Source organism: Saccostrea cucullata, unplaced genomic scaffold (assembly GCF_032062105.1).
Source record: "Saccostrea cucullata isolate Sc308-1 unplaced genomic scaffold, CSIRO_AGI_Scuc_v1 ctg40, whole genome shotgun sequence".
In the NCBI taxonomy this organism is placed as follows: Eukaryota; Metazoa; Mollusca; class Bivalvia; order Ostreida; family Ostreidae; genus Saccostrea; species Saccostrea cuccullata.
Window position 1 is genome coordinate 204721 of NW_026933337.1, and position 20753 is coordinate 225473.

General features: G+C 32.2%; 1 protein-coding gene across 1 annotated transcript; it reads left to right on the plus strand.

The window, feature by feature from the left end:
• Nucleotides 1-11: 11 nt before the first annotated feature.
• Nucleotides 12-19429, plus strand: LOC134238021 (mitochondrial potassium channel ATP-binding subunit-like). The gene is made up of 18 exons (XM_062720151.1): nucleotides 12-111; nucleotides 2757-3087; nucleotides 3181-3345; nucleotides 3698-3843; nucleotides 4189-4264; nucleotides 4473-4613; nucleotides 5221-5306; nucleotides 5554-5651; nucleotides 5868-5973; nucleotides 6404-6476; nucleotides 6598-6717; nucleotides 7101-7173; nucleotides 7259-7392; nucleotides 15212-15283; nucleotides 15519-15697; nucleotides 17969-18027; nucleotides 18131-18219; nucleotides 18371-19429. Exons 1-18 carry the CDS (start codon nucleotides 71-73, stop codon nucleotides 18482-18484), a joined length of 2103 nt encoding a protein of 700 aa, XP_062576135.1. The 5' UTR covers nucleotides 12-70; the 3' UTR covers nucleotides 18485-19429.
• Nucleotides 19430-20753: the final 1324 nt, after the last annotated feature.

Genomic DNA, 20753 nt, shown 5'->3' on the forward strand with positions numbered 1-20753 from the left:
ATGTGAAAATCATTTGGACTGTTCATCCCTTTTAGGCTTAATTTGCTGATTATAGCACATTCAGATTAAGATGACATTGCTTTACTTATTCAGAAATTCTTGTGTTTTGAGGTAATATTTGCTAGAAACATATCAATACATTTAAAAGTTATAAATCGCAAGTTTTTGAAGGTTGTTCAGAACGTTATAGTTCGAATTTCCTCGCATGTAATTTACATTGTTGTTTTAGGGAAAGGATACAATGGGACGGACCGGTATCAGACAGAACAAAGTTGTACTGTCATTGCTTTGAAACTCAAGGCCTCAAAAAAATCTTTCTCTCTTTTTCATCAACAGAAAAATTAAAAATTATTCATGGAGCTTTGAAGACGGACAGCACCTGACAGAAAATTCAGGCATAGGCGCTTGGTTTCAGGATGGTGTATTTTGTATGTGTTATGTTTTTTTTCAAGGTGTGTCTAAATACCCTCATTTTTTAAAATAAAAAAGTGAAAAATCAAACATCTGCCGATTTGAAATTAGCACGTTTAAAAATGTCATAATTAAAGAGAAAAGGAGCGCCAGAGGCTTCCCGAAGTAGAATTACCCAGAAAATCTAGAGAGAACAAGTTTGGCACGGTTTCTGACCTCTCTAGATTTTCTGTGTAATTTTGAGACGCCTCTACATTTTTCATCATCAGAAATCGGCACTTCCATTGCTTTTGATTGATCATTTTTGCAGCTAGATTTCACCTGACACCAGTAGGAGATTTAAATCAAGTGTGAACAGAGGCATCCCCCTCAAATTCAAGATGGCGAGTGGTGCTCCTCTACTCTTTTTATATACAGTAAATATGACATTTTTTAAACAAGCTAATTTTGGCGAATTTTTATTTTAATGAGAGTATTAATACACACAATTAGAAAAAAACTTGATACACAAAATGTAACATTTTGAAACCAAGTGCCTATGATTCAGGGAGTGGGGTTGGATTTGAATCCTTGTCTGGTCCATTGCCTTTTTATCCTCTCCTGTCATTTCCTTAGTAGTATCTAGATGTACAAATTGTAATGAAAAGTGAAAAAAAAAATTTGGATACCAAGATTAACACATTAGTTCTCCGTTCAGAGATTTGCTCTACAAGCTAATTGACAAATATGAAAGTGTTTCATACTTGTACTGAGTTCATTAAGAATATACTGATATATGTTTCATATGCCTCTCTATTGTATATAGGAGGGGTTATCAAAAAGTTTGTGAACTAGCGCCATAAAATTAAAACCGCTTTAGTTACATCAGTGAATTTTAAAATGTCTATTCGGCATCAACTTTTCTATCTAAAGAATAAACCATGAATCATAAATTTTAATTTTCAATAGATTAGTAATGTTTTTGTAAGCAATGGTATGTCCAGTCGGCGCAACCTCCAACACGACGTTTTTGCAACGTGTGACTGAGAAAAACTCTTTTGATATGATCATTTGACATCCAAGTATCCCATTATTTCAGGTGTGTGTTGGGACACGATTGTTCCATAAGATATGAAATTTTTACTTCATTCTGGAAGTTCTATGAAATTTTATCGTAAATTTTACATGAAGTGTCCAAACAAATAAGGCCTTGAAAATGACGTCAAAAAGGGGAGGGGTTTCCTTTTCCAACATTGTATAAGGTTTTGCCCCTGAAAAAAACTGGTATAGACCTAAGAAATATAAAACTGGCTACAAAGAAATAATATGCAATCAGAGCACTTGTCGTTTAATGTCAAAATAGATTCGGAGAGAAAAGGAATGTACAATTAATGTCGATTTGTAATCAAGGTATGAACAAATCAATCACGTCAAAAATTTGAACTCCCAAAAGCAAAATAATTATGCTGGCACAATCAAGCGAGGATCTCTCCGAATGTACATTATTATCCATTTGGAGTATTATATTCATTGAAAGCCGCTGTTCATGACATTGTAAAATCATATAAGCAAGGTGGGTTTTTGTTTTTACTCAGCTCCAGGGAATATCATCAAAATAAGTGTATGAAGTAGAAGAAGCGGACATTGAAAAACAATGACGTAGTCGGACGTCATGAAACTAAACGGCGACAGTGCAGGATGATCATATAATGTCGTTTTTATTTTATAATAATTTGGCAAATAATGAACGTATCAAGCTAAAATTTTCAACATTTCTTTATTTTTTGTTGTTATATGTTCCATAAAAAATTTAAAGGCACAGTCTACATAGTTCCAATTTTATAGCTTCAGTCCACGAACTTTTTGATAACCCCTTGTATATTTAGTCAGTGACAAGTTTTGTTTCCATCACAATCGAAATCAACAACTGATGTCAACAGTATACAAGAAATATTTCCTATACTGCAATTGGATATTGAAAGGTCGCAATAAAGTTCATCATCCGACTATGCTTTACTCGCATTGGTCAATATTTTAATGAGCTACAAAGAATTCTCTCCTCGTTCAACCATGGCCAGATGGGAGAGGAGCATAAATTTTGGCCGTGGTTTGCGACGATGACTAGTTTATGATTGCACTAATCTTTAAAGAGAATGGTCAATTTTGATTTTCTACTTTATGTTTTTATAGGTTTACAGGAATTTATATGAAAATTGGTAAATTTAAAATTTAGAAGTCTTATAATTAAAAATGCATAAAAATGCTTTTAATGTTGCCTAACAGAAAGTGAATATTAAATTTTAATTTTATTTCTTTCCTAGATTATTTTTTCATTTTCTTAATTTTTTTTTTACTTTTTCATTTAGATTTGCTCACTGCACTCCACAGTCTACTTTAAAAATTCCACAAAAATGGACCTACACAGGGAAGTCTTTCCTGAAGAACTTAAAATGGAACTTCTCCTCCACACACAGAAAGCCTTTATTAGGAATTAAAAAGTATGTTTTATCACTACCTCTAGGATATGGTTTCGTGACACTAAAATTTAAACCTCAAACTGTTGAATGTGCACCTAAAGTCAAACATTCTCGTCTTGTGGAGAAAAATGACAGTGTGGGACCTGATGCCAAGTTTGACTGGAAACAGTTCTTCCAGATGTTATACCCAGAGATATGGTATCTACTGGCAGCAGTCATTGTAAGTTGTCTTTTTTCAAACTTCTTTGAAGATTCACATTTTTCTGTTATATATATAGAGATGTTCAAATATGAAAACATCATACTTTGGTAGGCTGCCGTATCCGCTGCCCTTGTCAACATTAAAATTCCCCTGCTGCTCGGTGATGTTGTCAATGTGGTGTCCAACATGACAAGAGAAGCGAGAGATGCTGGGGGAGATTTCATCAGTAACCTCAAAATTCCAGCCATTAAACTTATGATGTTTTATGGTGTACAGGTAAGGGCCATTTACAGGTACATGTATTTCATCTTTATAGCTGTGTCATGAAAAAGAACACAGTCAGGTTAAATATCAAGAGTTATTGCTCATGAGTTGTCTATGGCATTTGAATAGCTTTACTTGACAGTAAAATACTTTTGTGTAGTTAGAAAAATGTCTAATGTGCATAGTACCCAAGAGCAAAAAGCCTGTTTTTAGAGACACTTGTGGAGCACACATTATTTGGCTTAGCGGTCAAAGGTTTGAGCAATAACCCAGAGGTTGCTAGTTCAAATATCACTGTGAGAACTTAATTTAATGATATTAATGTTTTTGTTGAAAAGTAAATTTTTCATTCATAATTTTTTAGGGCCTATTAACATTTACTTACATCTCCTTGTTATCGACTGTTGGTGAGAATGTCGCCGCTCGGATGAGGAGGAGACTGTTTGACTCTCTGCTACGTCAAGATGTAGAGTTCTTTGATACACACAAAACCGGAGAGCTGGTAGATAGGTCAGGTGAAAGATAATTTTAAAATCAATTAGGGAATATTGAATTTTTTACAGGTTATCAACGCATTCTCTATTTATACATTACATCATACATGCACACTTGCCTTTATTAATGTGCATAATAAATGAAGCTCTGCCAATTGAAAAAAAAAAGATGTCACTGCATTTGTGCTATTGATTTCATTTGCTTGATTTTGATTTTAACTTATGTTTTTTAAAGGATTTCAAGTTTAAGTTTTCAAGTTTAAGTTTAAGTAAACTTGAAAAAAAAAAAAAGGATTTCAATCACTTTTACTCTCTTCAATAGATTACATAATTTAATAGAGTGTTAATTGTTTCATTACAGATTAACTTCTGACATTCAAGATTTTAAAAGTTCCTTCAAACTTTGTATTTCTCAGGGATTGCGAGCTTTTACACAGGTTAGTTCTACTGGAATTTTAGTTGACCCAGTGGTCGTTATCCATGTACATGTATGTGGTATCTAAACATCTAAGTACAGTGTGTGTAATATATGATACAGTAATGTGCTGCTTCATTTCAGACAATAGGTTTCATGTGTGCAGATGTACATTGTGTGTGATACTCCCTTTGTTATTTTATGATACAGTAATATATGTTTTATTTCAGACAATAGGCTGTGTGTGTACATTGTATATGATATCCCCCAAACTGACCATTCTGATGGTAACCGTGATTCCTGCCATCATTGGGGTGGGGACGGTGATGGGGTCAGGGTTAAGGGCCCTGTCCAAAGCTGCCCAGGATCAGGTTAGTGCATAGAAATTCACTCTAATAGAAAAGTAGTGAAATCTTAATAATGGAACAAGGCTGTGTTCCACCCTTTGTATGATTACATGTATATGATATTTGGCTGATTTGTTCCAATTATAAACTTCTTGGTGAACTTATTAATGTTTTTATTTCATCCTTGTAGATATATTGTGTACATGGTGATAAATAAAAAAAATAAAACAAAATATATATACATGCTCAATTAACATGTACTCATGTACAATGTTGTCCCTAAGAATTGAAATAGAAGGGGACATTTGGAAAGTAGGGGGTTCCTCTCCTAATTGGGAGTATAGGAGGAGTACCAAAATAACCAGGGTATTGCATCTTTAAAGGAAGGAAAATCCCCCACTCTACCTGCTGATTTAATTGTCTCCAAATTCAAAAAGAGATGAATTTGACAGAGTTATCTTTCTTTTAATACAGGTTATATGCACAAATTCTTAAAAAAAAAAAAACCCATTCAAAGTGTTTTGAAGTGTGATGGGCAAACATAAACCTTAATGAGTACTTTCATACAAATTGATCTGTAAGGTTGTTCTTGTACTAACAGTACATGTCTGATTTGCTCCATTCTCTGTAGGTGGCCAGAAGCACGGCTGTTGCTGATGAGGCTCTAGGTAATGTCAGGACTGTCAGAGCTTTTGCCATGGAAACAAAGGAAAATGAGTAAGTCTTACAGGAGTTCAGTTGATACAATCAAGAAAAAAAAGAATGACTGAAAATTGACTGTAGAAGGATGGAGGACTATATGTGTATAGTCTTTTACATCCACTTTACTCTCTTGACACATTATGAATTTTATCATAAAAAAATAAATTCTGTTTAATACTTTATTTGAATTTAAAAAAAATGACTATTAGTTTTAAATGAATGCATCTTTGATTTAATATTGCACATTCGTTGATCATTCCAGGTTATTCAGTCAGCAAGTGGAGTTGTCAAGGAGAATGAATATTAATTTAGGTTTTGGAATTGGAGCATTTCAGGGTCTAGCCAACATAGCTCTAAATGGTTAGTAGTTTTATTCCCATTTACTTCAGTTAGATTAAAGATCACGTTAGATTCTCTCTTCTATCCAAGCTTATTTTTTGCCCTATATGCCTTTCAAGATTCATAGACAAAACATTATAGTATTTTACAAGTACACTGTAATTTACAAATTCATAAAGAGTTTTCAACAAGCACTGAATCGACTTGATAAATTACAATTCCTGCTTTGTTTTGTAGGCATTGTGTTAGGAACTCTCTTTGCTGGAGGAAGCCTAATGTCGGGAGGGCAGATAACTGCTGGGGATCTCATGTCCTTCTTAGTGGCCTCTCAGACCATTGAAAGGTACAGATCCATTTAAGGCTCAACAACTATGGATGGGGAAAATGTTTTTATCTGTATCATAAATATTTATCAACTATAGCTCACATGGATTTTGCCCCATTTTAAATTGTTTTAATTTATATCATATATATTTATCTCAAAGTTATTATACTGGGTAAATTTCCCTGTGTACAGTATTTATATCCAAATTGATGAATTAATGGTACCTCCTGCTAAAATAAAGAAAGAACAGTCATATGAAGAGAGGTAACTCCCATAAAAGAGTTAACTTTTGCATAAGATTAACAATCCCCCACCCACCCCACCCACCCCCAATGTAAGAGGGATAATGTAACATTCACCTTTAAGGACAAACAAAATGCCTATAGGTTTAAAAACCAGTTATCATAATAGTTAAAATGTTTTGAATTTACATTTGATTTTTTTGTAGATCACTTGCCCAGATGTCTTTCTTGTTTGGTAATGTTGTTAAAGGAATGAGTGCAGGAGCCAGAGCATTTGAGGTACATTGTGATAAAAGTAGTATCATATCAGTAGATTGTGATTACTTTGTAAAGACACATCTTTGAAACATGAATAAAAAAACTGCAGGAAAAAAATATTTAATATTACTAAATTCAACAGTTTATTAATCATCAACCAAAGATTCCAATACAAGGAGGAAAGACCATCCCGTACTACTCTATGCATGGTAATGTGGAATTTGAACATGTCAACTTTTCCTATCCAACACGAGCAGAACAGGTAAATAGTAGAAGTGGTCAACATTTGCTTTATGATCTGATGTAGTTACAATTATATATTTTATTTCTCTTTTACTTCTGCACACATCAGTATATCCTGCTAATGCCAATATACACTGACAATTTAAGGAGGCTTCAGCAAAATTGACCATTTATATGACCATCATATCATCACCAGGAATTGGTTCTGGATCCCTCCTGATTAATATATATTGACTTTGCTTACCTTTAACCTCTCTTTTTAAAGTAATTTAGCTGTAATAATCTATATAAATACTTCTATTTTTAATACATTAAAGTGAGTACAGCTAAGTATATATGGCAACAAGCTGTAATGATAGAATTTTTCTTTATTTACAATATTTTTTACCTTCTAAATTTCAGAAAGTTTTAAAGGACTTTTGTCTTAAAATCCCCAAAGGAAGTGTGGTGGCTTTAGTTGGACTCTCTGGAGGAGGTAATATCAGCGTTAATATTGAGTTATCTTTCTTTGTACACCTGTCACATTTTCTCGTGTTTTCTTATGTAACTTTATTTTTTAGGTAAATCAACTGTGGCGGCTCTGCTGGAGAGGTTTTATGACATTGAGAGCGGGAAAATCAGTATAGACGGAGTGGATTTACGGGAACTGGACCCCTCATGGCTACGCGGGAAAGCTATTGGCTTTATCAATCAGGTACAGTGATTCTTTACTTAGCAATTATAGATTGAAGGATCATACAGTATATCAGATCTGTAATTTGTTCAGTTTGAAACTTTAGCATACTCTCTGTTTTGACATGCCATATACATGTAACAGGATTTATTTTTGTACAAATTTGATGTCAACTTCCTGTTTATCCTGCATCTGTGCATAGCAAATATTTTCATCACAGTTTTCTAAGCAAGTACATTTTTCCTTAACTGAACTTGTGTATATTTATAATTACATGAGAGCATATATTCACATCACAGTGGGGGGTATTGCTAGTGAGCAATGGCTCACAGACTTCTTGTTTGTTTAAAGATTTGAGCTGTTTAGTCTTTTTTGGCAGTTTGAATCAAAATTCTAAATCATGTAGATTTTTATAATTTTAAACTTGAAAAATTCTTGTTTGTTTAAAGATTTGAGCTGTTGAGTCCTTTTTGGCAGTTTGAATCAAAATTCTGAATCATGTAGATTTTTATAAATGTAGACTTGATAAATTCTGGACAAGCCTCTTCCAAAAAATCAAAATCAAAATTTTATCAAAACTTCTTTATAGAAGAAGTTCCTGACATATGAAAAATATTTTTTGGTTGTTTTATTGAAGAATGACAGGAATTTGATTTGTCTAATGGTAATGGTGTCCTAAAACTGTGTCAATTGCTCAAATACATGAATGAATTAGAGTCACTGCATTGAGAAATTGCTTCTCAAAAATATATAGGTACTACTAACTTAAGGTTGTAATGGGTGTAGGGATATTATGGATGAACAATTTTATGTGAATTTCTGCCGATTTTAAATGATTTATTTGGTATTATCAGCATATCGGTATGTGTATATACCATGCTGTCCCAGGCTGACATAGGCTCTAAGTTATGTCTTCATAATAGAAGCAGATCTTATCTGGTTTAGAATAATTTTTGTAAACACCAATTATTTTGTCATCCATTATAATTCAATATTTAAAAAGTTTCCACTTAAAGGAGATATTTAATAGAGCATTGTAACCAAGTATTTTATTGGTTGATATTTACAAATGTATATATCATTATGAACTATCCAATCAATAGACAGATTGTCTATTTCTAGCCAGATTATAGGTTATAGTAATCTGATAAGATCTGCCTGCAGGAATGTCGATAAGTACCCAGTTAGATGATTTATAACTAATTATCTGCCATTTTCAATTATCCCAAGATTAATCATCAGAATGTTCTACGAAATATTAAAATATATTGCGAAAATTGTTCACAAACTTTTTGCACTGACATATAACAAAAATATATTAAAGTGCAGTACACTCCTAGGTTCATCAATATACTTGAATTTTGTTAGTCATATTTTGTTCATGAAAACCTATTGTTCACTAATCAAATTGATTTTGAATTACCATATCTTTAATGAATTCCAAATCTTTATAAAAATCCTTACAATTAAAGATACATAGTGGGATCTAAAATTCTTCTACCAGTAAAGCCCCTTTCTTTATTCCTCATGCAAAGTTTAACAGCAGTGAGGAGAAACTTTAACAGGAGATATAGTAACAATATTGTAGAAGTGCTGTTATTCAAATCCAAATACTTAAAAGCCATACTTTGTAACAACTTTAATTCTAGACTTATATACATATATGTACATGAAGAAGCTGTAAATTGAAAAGTCTTCAAACCTGCTGTGGTTTAAGTATTGATGGCATAAACATGCATGCCTTATGTGCATGATAGAAAACAACTATTGCATCTGTTACCTTGAAAACAGTTAGATGCAATAATTTTTAGTGTTCACCTGAATGGTGTTAGAGGGAGCTTAGATGGATACCCTCAGTGTTGTTAATGGTGTCAACATCAGTGTCGGTGTCGGCGTCCCAGGTTAAAGTTTTTGGTTCAGTTTTCTTTTAAAGTACTTCTATGCTGTACATTAATCAGAGATGCATGAATGAGGCTTCTAGCATGTTTCATTGTACCAGTCAAGGTTAGAGATGCCATTTTTAGCAAAGGAATGACCAAGTTAATGTGTTTAGAGCAGGTTAAAGTTTTTGAAGCAGGTCAGTTTCCAAGTAACTATAAACCATATGTTGACTACATTTGCATGGCTGATACATTTAAGGGTGCACACTGCCAAGCTTGCTTTAAATGCTGGATCTGATCTACCTGAATGAGTGACCAAATTTAACTTTTTTGAACAGGTTCATTCTAAAGTAACTATTGGCCATGCATTGCCGAATCTTGCATAGATGGTACATCTAAAGGTGTGGTCACAGATACGACACACTCGACCTATAAAATAGTCGATTGGTCGGGTGGTTCCAATTTGAGTTCGATTTTCAAACGATTTTCAGCAAGAAATGAACAGGTACTTGTTATAACTTTTAAGATAGAAGTACATATATTTCTGTACAAAGATTTGAATTTTTCAAAATAAATTTTACCCCATTATGACGTTGATGTTGACATAGTGTACACAGTACACTACGTCAATGATCACTCAAAAGTAGATGTGTACTTTCTACTTCGCCAAAAAAAAAAAAAAAAAAAAAAAAATCTGCAATATATTTTGGTCTACCAACAAAGGTGAAATAATTTGGATCACAAAAGTAAACTTTGTATGATAGGCTAACCGTTGATGAAAAAAGAATAAATGAATAGGCGAGAAACAGTTTATAAAACGCTCTTCAAGAGCTGATAAAAGCGGAACAAAATTAATATTGTGTAGTCACTTAAAGGATAGACTTTTTTTATTATATAATTAAAAATAATAATTCTTTTTCAAAGTATAAATTCTACTGAGAGTATGTGAATTAATTGATTATTGAAACGTTTTAAGGAAATTACTGTTGATTATTGTAGAAAAAATTGTGTTAGAGAAATAGGAGTTCCCCTTCCCCTCCCAAATCATTGACATCGGAAGCAAATTGAAAGGGGCTGGACTAAGTGCAAGAGAAAGTAAACAAACTTACAAGCAAAACTTTGTCAACAAGCAAAAATATGTGTCCATTGGTCAAATTCGAAAACCATATTTTTTGAAATTTGTCTGTAGTACCATTTTTTTACAAACACTAGGCCTACCTCTTACGTAAAATTCAACTTGCGTCTTGAGGGGGGGGGGGGGCTAAACCTACACCCCAATATATAAATGTTTAATGCCTATATTATGTCTATCTTTCTTTTTAAAAAGTGGGAGAGGGGGGCTAATTCCTCCAGGTTCTGACGCCTATACAAATAATACCATCACTTAGTTAAATGTACGTGTAATACGTTGTATTCGTATGTATTTTAATTAAAGCGTTCGCCCTCAAGAGATTAGTAACTTTTTTAAGATTTATATAAAAATAATTCGTTTATTTATTTTAAACTTGTAACATACAGAATGAAGTTGTCACTTGGGGTTTCTCCTTAATAATTGCTTTGTTTTGTAGATACCGGTAGTAATTAACAGCGATATAAGAAATGCCTGAAAGATCTTAATTTTAATCAGTAACATGTACAGTGTATCCTAATTTTAAAATAACCCATTTTTGATAATATTCACGAATTGAATGAAGTGTAATCTATTAAATTCAGCTCTTAAATTATCAAAAAAAAAAAAAAAAAATATTTGTGATAAATCAGATAAATCATAAATGCATAATAAAGACCCCCTTGCAAACTTCGGTTGAAAAAAAATGCATATTCTGGTAATTTTTTCTTTTCCACAGAATGTTTTTGGGTTTAGGAGTTTTCTTTTTATTTCATTACACAGGTGTATTTATATATAAAAAGTTAAAAACTGTTATTATTTTGCATGTTTTATTTTAATTTCGTGTCGCGGGAAATGTCATTGTGACGTCACGACAGAAAGTGGATTACGGCCATCCTTCCAAACGACTTTCAGACTTAAATATGGCGGTAAGATTTTGTCGAAAGCAAATCTCGGAAGGTAAATCGTATTGTGTTTAAGTACACACTACCTATAAAATAAGGCTTATTTGAGCTTGCTCACATTACCTATAGTTCCATTTGAATTTTTGAAATAAAAAAGAAAATGGCTATGATGCAAGTGTGTTTATGTATTTTGGAGGGATACAAGTATATTAATTTGAAGAAAAAAAGAAACTTGTCCATTGGATTGGAATAATGCAATTGTGCAGAATACCTCACTTATTATTTGTATTTGCATAAACGTGTGGCTACTTGTCTTTTATGACACACAATTACAATAAAATGCTATGCATGTCAATTTTTGAAATTTGTCTGTACATGAAAATTCCCCTCTGGAGAATTTAAAGAAGCATAATTATTACATTTAAATTTAATCATTTTTAGGTCACCTGAGTAAACTCAGGTGACCTATTGCTATCTGTTTTCGTCCGTCGTCGTGCGTCGTCTGTCGTGCATTAACATATTTCACAAGAACATTTCAACCAAATTTGGCACAAAGCATCTATGGGTGAAGGGGAACAAAAATTGTGAATTTTATGCTGGCCTGTGTTCAATTAAAAATCTTCTTCTTTAGACATGTCAAACTGTTTTGATTGTAATGTGTTTACCAAAATTGTGAAATTCATGTGGGTGTGTTGAAAATGCATTATTTCATCTTCTTCATGCAAGGTATTAAATATACAACTACATAGTTATGATGAGCAAGAGTGCCTCTACCAAAATTGTGAATTTTTGGCCCCAGGGTCAGGGGTTCTGGTGTAAGGGCCCTATTGATTATATGTGAAAATACATAATTCTTTGAAAATCTTCTTCTCTGGATTAACTTTGCAATTTCTTCAAGTTTTAGATGATTATATAGTGAAATGCATGTATTCTTTGAACATCTTATCCTTTGCTCCTGGTTAATATACATGATTAATTAATATAAGGGCATTAACATTTTCAAAACAAGGTTTTGAATTTTCAGAAAAAAATAAAACAAATGATAAAATTTAAAAAATGATGACAAATTTTAACCTCGCACTTCCGGTTTTAATGTATGAAACGGCGGGTAAATCTACTGGGATGGTTTAGTGTAAAATTCATCAATTACGAGTGCCATTCAAAACGTTTCGCCCTTCAAAGGACAAAATGCTAGGTTGACTTTGTTAAAATTTGTATTCGTTTCAAAAGTATTATTTTTCAGGTTTTAAACTTTCTATTGCATATTGCCAGCGACATTGTTTAGGTCTCTGTTATAGCTTACCTAAGCACATCAGAAAAGGGTTGCTTTATAGATGTAATGAATAAAACTATGGGAGAAGAGAAGAAGAAATATAACCTGAAGTGTTCAACTATTAAAAGGCAAGAATATACAAATACATACAGGCATGTAGTATCATTTGTATAAGCCAGAAAAATTATTTTACACTTAACTTAATTGAAAAAATGTTTATCCAATAACAATACACCCTGTCTGTTTTATGATAGGAATATTATAATTTTAGGCAACAAGTAATGTCTATACATTTACCTAACACATATTTAAAAAATCAGATATATTGAAAGACTTTTAAAGAATTGATTTTTTAAAATATATTTTAAACATCACAAAATTTAAATATAACTTTGTTAAGCAATTAAATGTTCTACTTTCCTATTTGTCAAGTGTCAGTGGTGGACCAAAATGGTTAAGAAAAGAATGTACAAATGTTAATAATTGATTTATCAAAATTTTTTTTTTATCCTCACCCAATTCCTAAACTTTAAAAAAATAATGAAGAAAGGCCTCTTTCAAAATAGATAAACCCACATGTAAAATAAATTAATGCTTTGAAATCTGTTGATAAGCAATTGTGCCTCCTTCAAAATTTGTGAATTTCATGATTATTAACAAATACAATCCTGGAAAGTTGTTACATTTGTGACCTATAAGGCCCGTGGGCCTCTTGTTAAAGTATATAGTATTGTGAGGTTGACTGTATTTTTTAACATGTACTTTAAAATTTGATTGTTGATATATGGATACATACCACTTTAATTCAGTCAAGAGGCATGGTGATATTAAATATTACTCCATATTTTTAAAATTCCATTCATAATGACCCCCCCCCCCCAAAAAAAAATCAAAATTATTCTAAAGTTGATTACATTTATTAAGATGCAAGACTTTGTTAAATATTCTGGTACTGGATTAGTCACCTTTTTCAGATAAATATGCTTTGTGCACTGTAAAATGATTTGTCACCTACATGTACAAATTCATTCACCTGAGAAAAGCCATTTACCCCCAATGAAGCAACTAATGTATATTTTTACTATATCCTTTTTCTGTAGACCATATATTAGGTCCAAAATAGATTTGTGTGCCAGGCAAGGATATGCGAGGTCATAAATATTTCACAAGAACATTAGGTTTTTCCCACTTGGAAATTATGCTGGCCTGTGTTCATTAAGAATGTATGTTTTGTTGTGTTTATTCATTTATGTGGGTGTGTTTTACACATGCAAGGCATATACCTACATAGAACGACTCTTTCATCAAGGCCCCAGTTGGGAAAATTAATTTACTACCTATTAACTTTGCAATTTCTTCAAGAGATGTAGTAGGCTCAAGCTGATTATCTGGGAACAAAATATAAATCAACATTTTCAAAACAATATGATTAATTCAGCATAATGATAATGAATAAAAAATGATGAAAAATTTTAACCTATACAAGTAGCCTACTGGGATTAATTTGTCAATTTTGCTTCAAAACATCCCTCTTCAAAACAAAAGCTAGGTTGACTTTTAAAATTTGTAATGAGTTCAGAATTTCTTTATTAATCCCCAAACATCAGCTTATGCTAATAACTCAAAAGAAGGTATTGTGATCCAGAAAAGCAGAAATTTAAGGGAAGCGGAAACATACCCATAATTTATCCAATAACAAACACCCTGTCTATTTTAAGATGTCCCATCAGTTAATTTGCTTTTTAAAAATTTTTTTGTTGAATTAGATGTCAAGGATTGCACCAAAATGGTTGAAGTAGGCAGTGTTATTTTATATTCACCCAAGTCCTTAGGTAAAACCCACACGCTGTTTTTGTTTTTTTGCTCAATTATAACAATTTCCTAGTTTTGTGATAAGTAAAAAAAAATGGTCTTGAGTCAATTAATTTGTGTTTTCAGAGAAACCACTCGGTAGAAATAAGAAAACACAAAATGTGGAATGGATACTAACTTCCTTACATAGAATTCAAATATAAGCTTTTGCTACAGCATACTCAAAATCTTCCTTATTATGGGTGCTATCTCCCTCATTGAGTCATTCCTTTTTTGTAAATTAATATAATTTTTTAATGCTTGACTTAATTAACAGTTTTCATTCAATTGCAACAAACATGTGACCTGGTGTAAATAAAAGACTTTACAATACACATTTCATTTATATACCAGTAGAGCAACAGTCTCTTCAGAAAGTTCTTATTTGAAATTGTGGTTATACTGTAGATCACTTAATTTTTCGCGACACCTTATTTTCGCGAGATAGTCATTGACTCTTTATCAGCGAGACAAAATTTTCACGAATTGTGTTTGTTGCTCTATATAATCTTAAGGAATTCTATTATTTGCGAGAATGAAATTTTCGTGAGCATACCGTCTTGTGTAATTATGCGAAAATAAAGTTCTCGCGAATAAAAAGTGATTTACAGTACATAAAACACGCTTATAAATAACAAAGTGCCAGGGATGGGCAATTTTGCTGCATTTCAAACATTATTTGTAATATATCTGTTAAGTTTACAACATATTTTAAATTGATTAACTCACTTCCTTATATGCATCAATTTGTTATAAGCTTGTTTGCTACAAGCATATTTTACTGTACATATTTGATTTTTTTTTTTTGCCTAATATTTCACAGGAACCCGTTTTATTTGCTACTTCTGTGATGGAGAACATTAGATATGGCCGACCTGATGCCACAGATGTGGAGGTATGGAGCATAGTTATATATCTCATATACTTCTTTAAACAATCTTCTCTTTGGTGCATCTTATAATACCCTGTTCATACTCATAGGTATATTTTATTCAAACAAAATTGCTCCATGTTGTTGAACAGTTTGCTCCACGTCATAATCAAATTTGCTCCACATGCAAATGAGTAAATTTGCATACATTTGTACCTTACAATTCCATTGAATTTTATCAATTTCCATTAAAATCTAGGTGATAGAGGCAGCCACCCTGGCTAATGCTGACGGTTTTATTCGCTCCTTTCCTGAGGGGTACAGTACAGTCCTCGGGGAGAGAGGGGTCACTGTGTCCGGGGGACAGAAACAGAGAATAGCCATAGCCAGGGCACTCATCAAGAATCCCTCCATAATGGTGCTGGATGAGGCAACAAGGTATTGGACTGTAAATGTTATACTGAAACAATCATTTCTTTTGATATTTATCTCAAAATGGACGTTGAACAACATACAATCAATCAATAGATTGATTTTTAGCTCACCTGGAAGGCTCAATTTAGCCACTGGTGAAGGCCTCCTGTTTTCTATTTTCCTTGTTTTCTTCGTAGCTGTTGAAAACTTTCTCCATTATTTGTCTTCCTCTCAATGTCCACTAGGTCAATTTTAACAAACTGGGCACAAAGTATCCCTGCATGTGTAAAAGTTATTAATTTTTTTTTTCAAATGAAGGGCCAAATTTTAGTCCAAAAGGAGATAATTAAGTAATAGTGAAAATTAGGAGCTCATTTAAAAAAAAAATCATCTTCTCTAGAATCACTGGGCAAGAAATGATGAGTCTTATGAGATATAGCTACAAGACATTGTGTAAAGATTTAAGAGGATGAAGAACACATGGTCACATCACGTCACTCTCTTTAACTATTTGTCAGTCTCCATTTATATAAACTCAACATGTGTAAACCATCAGTTCTTGTATAAAGTCTCAACAATTTGTTTTACTTTAACTACCATCTTATATCAAAATAAAAAGTTTTAACTATCTTGTAAACATTAGCAAATTACAGAATACTGTAGAAGTACTTCTTTCTGCGTGGTATTAGTTTACGCTATGTACGTGGTTCACAAATTTTCCATGGAAATTTGTCCATGCGTACTTAATATAAATGTAAGGCATGTAGTGACAATCTGGAAAACCAGCGTAATTTTCTACCCACGGATTAAATAGAAATGAGATTCTGAGGAATTTTGAACCCTTGGAAAAAAGTACGTCTACAGTATGTTTGGTTCCATATATTTTCTTTTGATAAATATTTATGATATTACTGAAAAAAAACAAAATCAAATAAGAATGTTTGCAGATGACTAATCCTTGTTTGTTATTGTTGAATGCAACACAGTTAAATGTAGTCTAAGATCAGAATTTCCCTTACTGCTGACCATAAAAAATAAGGCAGTGGTCTCATCAATGGACCCTAATAAGACCGTAAATTTCAAGTTTACTAGAACTCAATGAGTACACTCAAATATTTTTTTTTTTCATTTGGGAACACAATGAATATAATTTCCGAGAAGTCATTGTCACCTATGACTGACATTTCAGTCTAACGGGGGTGGTTGAAACATATTACATGTACAACAATCTATGAAAAAGCTTGTATAAGACTTAGTATATTGCACACACTAAAAAAGGGATTCCATGTTTAAAATATACCTATCATATGTTCAACCAGTAGTAGAATTTGTACATGTGGTATATTGGAAAGTGTGAAGGTCAAAGCTGCAATAATAATTACTAGCATAAGGTGTAATTCTTTAAAATGACTTGGGATGGGAAACTTTAAGTTCAAGAGGTGAAATTTATTAGCTCACACTGATTTATATAATACCCAATAACCTTAACCTTGATTAGATGAATAATATGCTAGAAGGATGTATACTAACTCAGCATAATTATAACTTTTGCAAGCCAAAGTCATATTGAATCATAATTATTAGAACAGTGTTTTACTACAATAGCTTTATATCATCCACACCTTGTGGAATAATTTACCTGATTACCATGAAAATTCCCTAACATTTCAATTAAAAAAAAAAATAGTAAACTCCACCACTCTGATCCAGAAATATATATATATACAAATTGTACAATTATGGTAATGGAATTGAAAATATATTACCCCGCTAGTTAAAGTTACATAATGAGTCAGCTTTTTTGTTTCTTTTTAAAAGATAATTGTACCATAAAGCGAAAGATTTGTGTGAAGTTTGAATAAAGTGAAGTTTTGACAAATAGTCTGCAGTGTATATAACCAAAAAAAGAACTGCAAAATATAGGTGCGGGAAAAACAATCATGTTTCATCATGTTGTTGTTATCGTTAATGTCAGCATGCAATGTCAAGGTCATGTGCAATTCTCTGGTTTGATTTGAACATATTTTATTGTCTATAAACTTTACAAATGGTATTGTGCAAAAGTTCTAGAAATTTATAAACCCTTTCCCTATACACATTAATTAAACCTGCAAACTTATTTACAAATTAAGATGAGTTTCAACTTCAGGAGGAATGCCACACCAGAATTTTATTTGATAGATTTTTAAGAGATATTATTTTTATATAATATGGTTTCAGCATTGAAAGACTAGTACATGTATAAGCTTTCAATTATTGTCGAGTTCAACTATATTTTAATAATATAAATTTCAGTGCTTTGGATGCAGAATCAGAGAAGATAGTTCAAGCAGCATTAGATAATATAGTAAAAGGTAATCAAAAGGATTTAAAACATTTTTATTTTATTTTGATATATTCAGCTATAGTTTTTAATGTTTGTTTTTCTTTATTAAACATTTTTTTCCTTTGATATAGGTAGAACAGTGTTGATTATAGCACACAGACTTAGTACAATCCGTGATGCTGATATCATAGCTGTCGTATCTAATGGTCAGATTGTGGAAGTAAGTCAAAAGTTTTCTTGGTAAACTTTTATCAAAAATTCAATTTCCTTTAGTTTAATTAGCATCAGTTATTAACAGTTACGGTACTTTTTACAAGAGAATACTAGCTAATACTTAGTTCCTAAAGCAAAAATGTTGGTGTTCTTTGCAGCAAGGTACCCATGATGAGCTAAAAAAGAAGAAGGGGTTGTACTGGGAACTGATTAAAAAGCAGGAATTGGAGGAAGAGATTGAAACCCATCAGTGGGGGAGGCCTGAATTCTAGACAGATTGGGGGAGGAGTGGGGGAGGCCAGAATTCTAGACAGATTGATTGGTATTCACACCACACATGACAGAAATCACCCACATATATTTTAATGGCTGAATACACATTAATATTAAGATACCTGTATTTGTTGAATGTGCCAAATAAAGTCACAGTGGGAGCATATTGATTAGAATTATTTTTTTCTTTGCTTTATAGATAAATAACAAACTTTTCTCCCTATAAATCAGCAAAATAATTTGATCTATATTTATATTTAAAAAAAAAAAAACAGAATTATGAGCAATCTGAGTGATCCTGTAGTTGTAATTAAGTGTTTATTTTTAATCAAGATTTGGAGCAATTAATATTCATGATTTGGGCTGCTATGATATGCATTTATGATAAGAGTGGGCTGTATGTATCACTGTTTTAATTAAAATATACTGAGATATTAATGTTATATAATATTAATATGTAATTCCCCTTAACTGTTTTTCTTTAAATTTGCTGGTGGGTGTAATACAAATTGTAGAATAATTTTGATCTTCAACACTCCCCAATACATGTAAATAATAATAATAAAAAAATAGGACAGGATCATACTGTGAAAATTAATTATCTAAATTTTAAGTACTGAGTGTGAAATGCTCTTTATGAATTTATTTATCATATTAAATATGTACATGCTTGAAACAGTTCATTTTCATGCTTGGAAAGGTATACTATGTATACTTATATGAAATAAATGTTCTAGTACATGATGCAGGTAATTTTATTATGGTGAAGATATATCTATACAGTGTGTAAAATGATGGTAAGAGAGAGGTCTGTCTTTGCTTACATATCTTTTTTTTTACTTATATATACGTGATGAATGTGCACAATACCTGTATTGTATATACCAATGATGGTAATTTAATTTGCGCATAATTTAATGTTTTCAATAAATGATTTTAAAAAATGAACTTTTATATTCTTTATCCTTTGACCATTAACCATTATGCGGAAGTGGGATTTGAGCTTAAAGTCAGTTACATGTATATTAGCATGCTTTAATAATGCTACAAACGTGTATTCGTGATCATCTACTTTTTACCGCAATAGAATGAAAAATGCCATCTAATTTGAATCATCTTAAATAGTAAACTATTAAACATTATAAAAGGTTACTGAAAAGTTGTGTGCACAAATGTTTCGTATTAAAGCCACGTGTGTCATGATTGTAAACTACATAAACATGTAGTACTATCAACATTAAATACGAGAATGACTCAAGAATATTGGTAGTGCTAGTAGTTTTTAGCTCACCTGAGCCGAAGGCTCAAGTGAGCTTTTCTGATCAAAATTTGTTTGTTGTCTGTCGTTGTCGTTGTTGTCGTTGTCGTCGTCGTCATCTGCGTAAAATTTTCACATTTTCATCTTCTTGTCAAGAACCACTGGGCCAAATTTAACCAAACTTGGCAAAAAGTATCCTTGGGTGAAGGGGATTCAAATTTGTTCAAATGAAGGGCCACGCCCTTTTCCAAGGGGAGAAATCATGAATTTATTAAAAATTAATGGCACTTTTAAAAAATCTTCTTCTCCAGAACCGCTTAGGAAAGATCAAATATATCAAGTACATGAAGCATCCTCAGGTAATTTTGTAGATTCAAATATATCAAATATATACAAGGGTGTGTAAAATGACCAAAGTTTTACATAGGAGAGAGGAAAAATCTTTAAAAATCTTCTTTGAACCACTGGGCCAGGAAAAATGAAACTCATGTGGAATCATCCTCAGGTAGTGTAGATTCAAGTTTGCTTATATATACCCCCGGGGCAAGGGTGGGACCAAAATGTGCACAGTTTTACATAAGAATATATAGGGTATATACCACTGAGGAAAGATGAAACTCATTAATTTGCGGATAGTGTAATTTAAGTTTGTTTTCAATAAATGATTTTAAAAAATGAAAAAATCTTTAAAAATATTCTTTCAAGAACCACTGGGCCAGGAAAAATGAAACTCATTGGAATCATCCTCATGTAGTGTAGATTCAAGTTTGCTCAAATCATGTGGGCAAGGGTGGGACCAAAAGTCTAGTTTTACATAGGAATATATAGGGAAAATCTTTAAAAATCTTCTTCTCCAGAACCACTGAGCCAGGAAAGATGAAACTCATGTGGAATCATCCTCGGATAGTGTAGATTTTTTTCAAATCATAGAAGGGTGGGGAAAAATGCCAAGTTTTACATAGGAATATATAGGAAAAATCTTTAAAAATCTTCTTCTCAAGAACCACTGG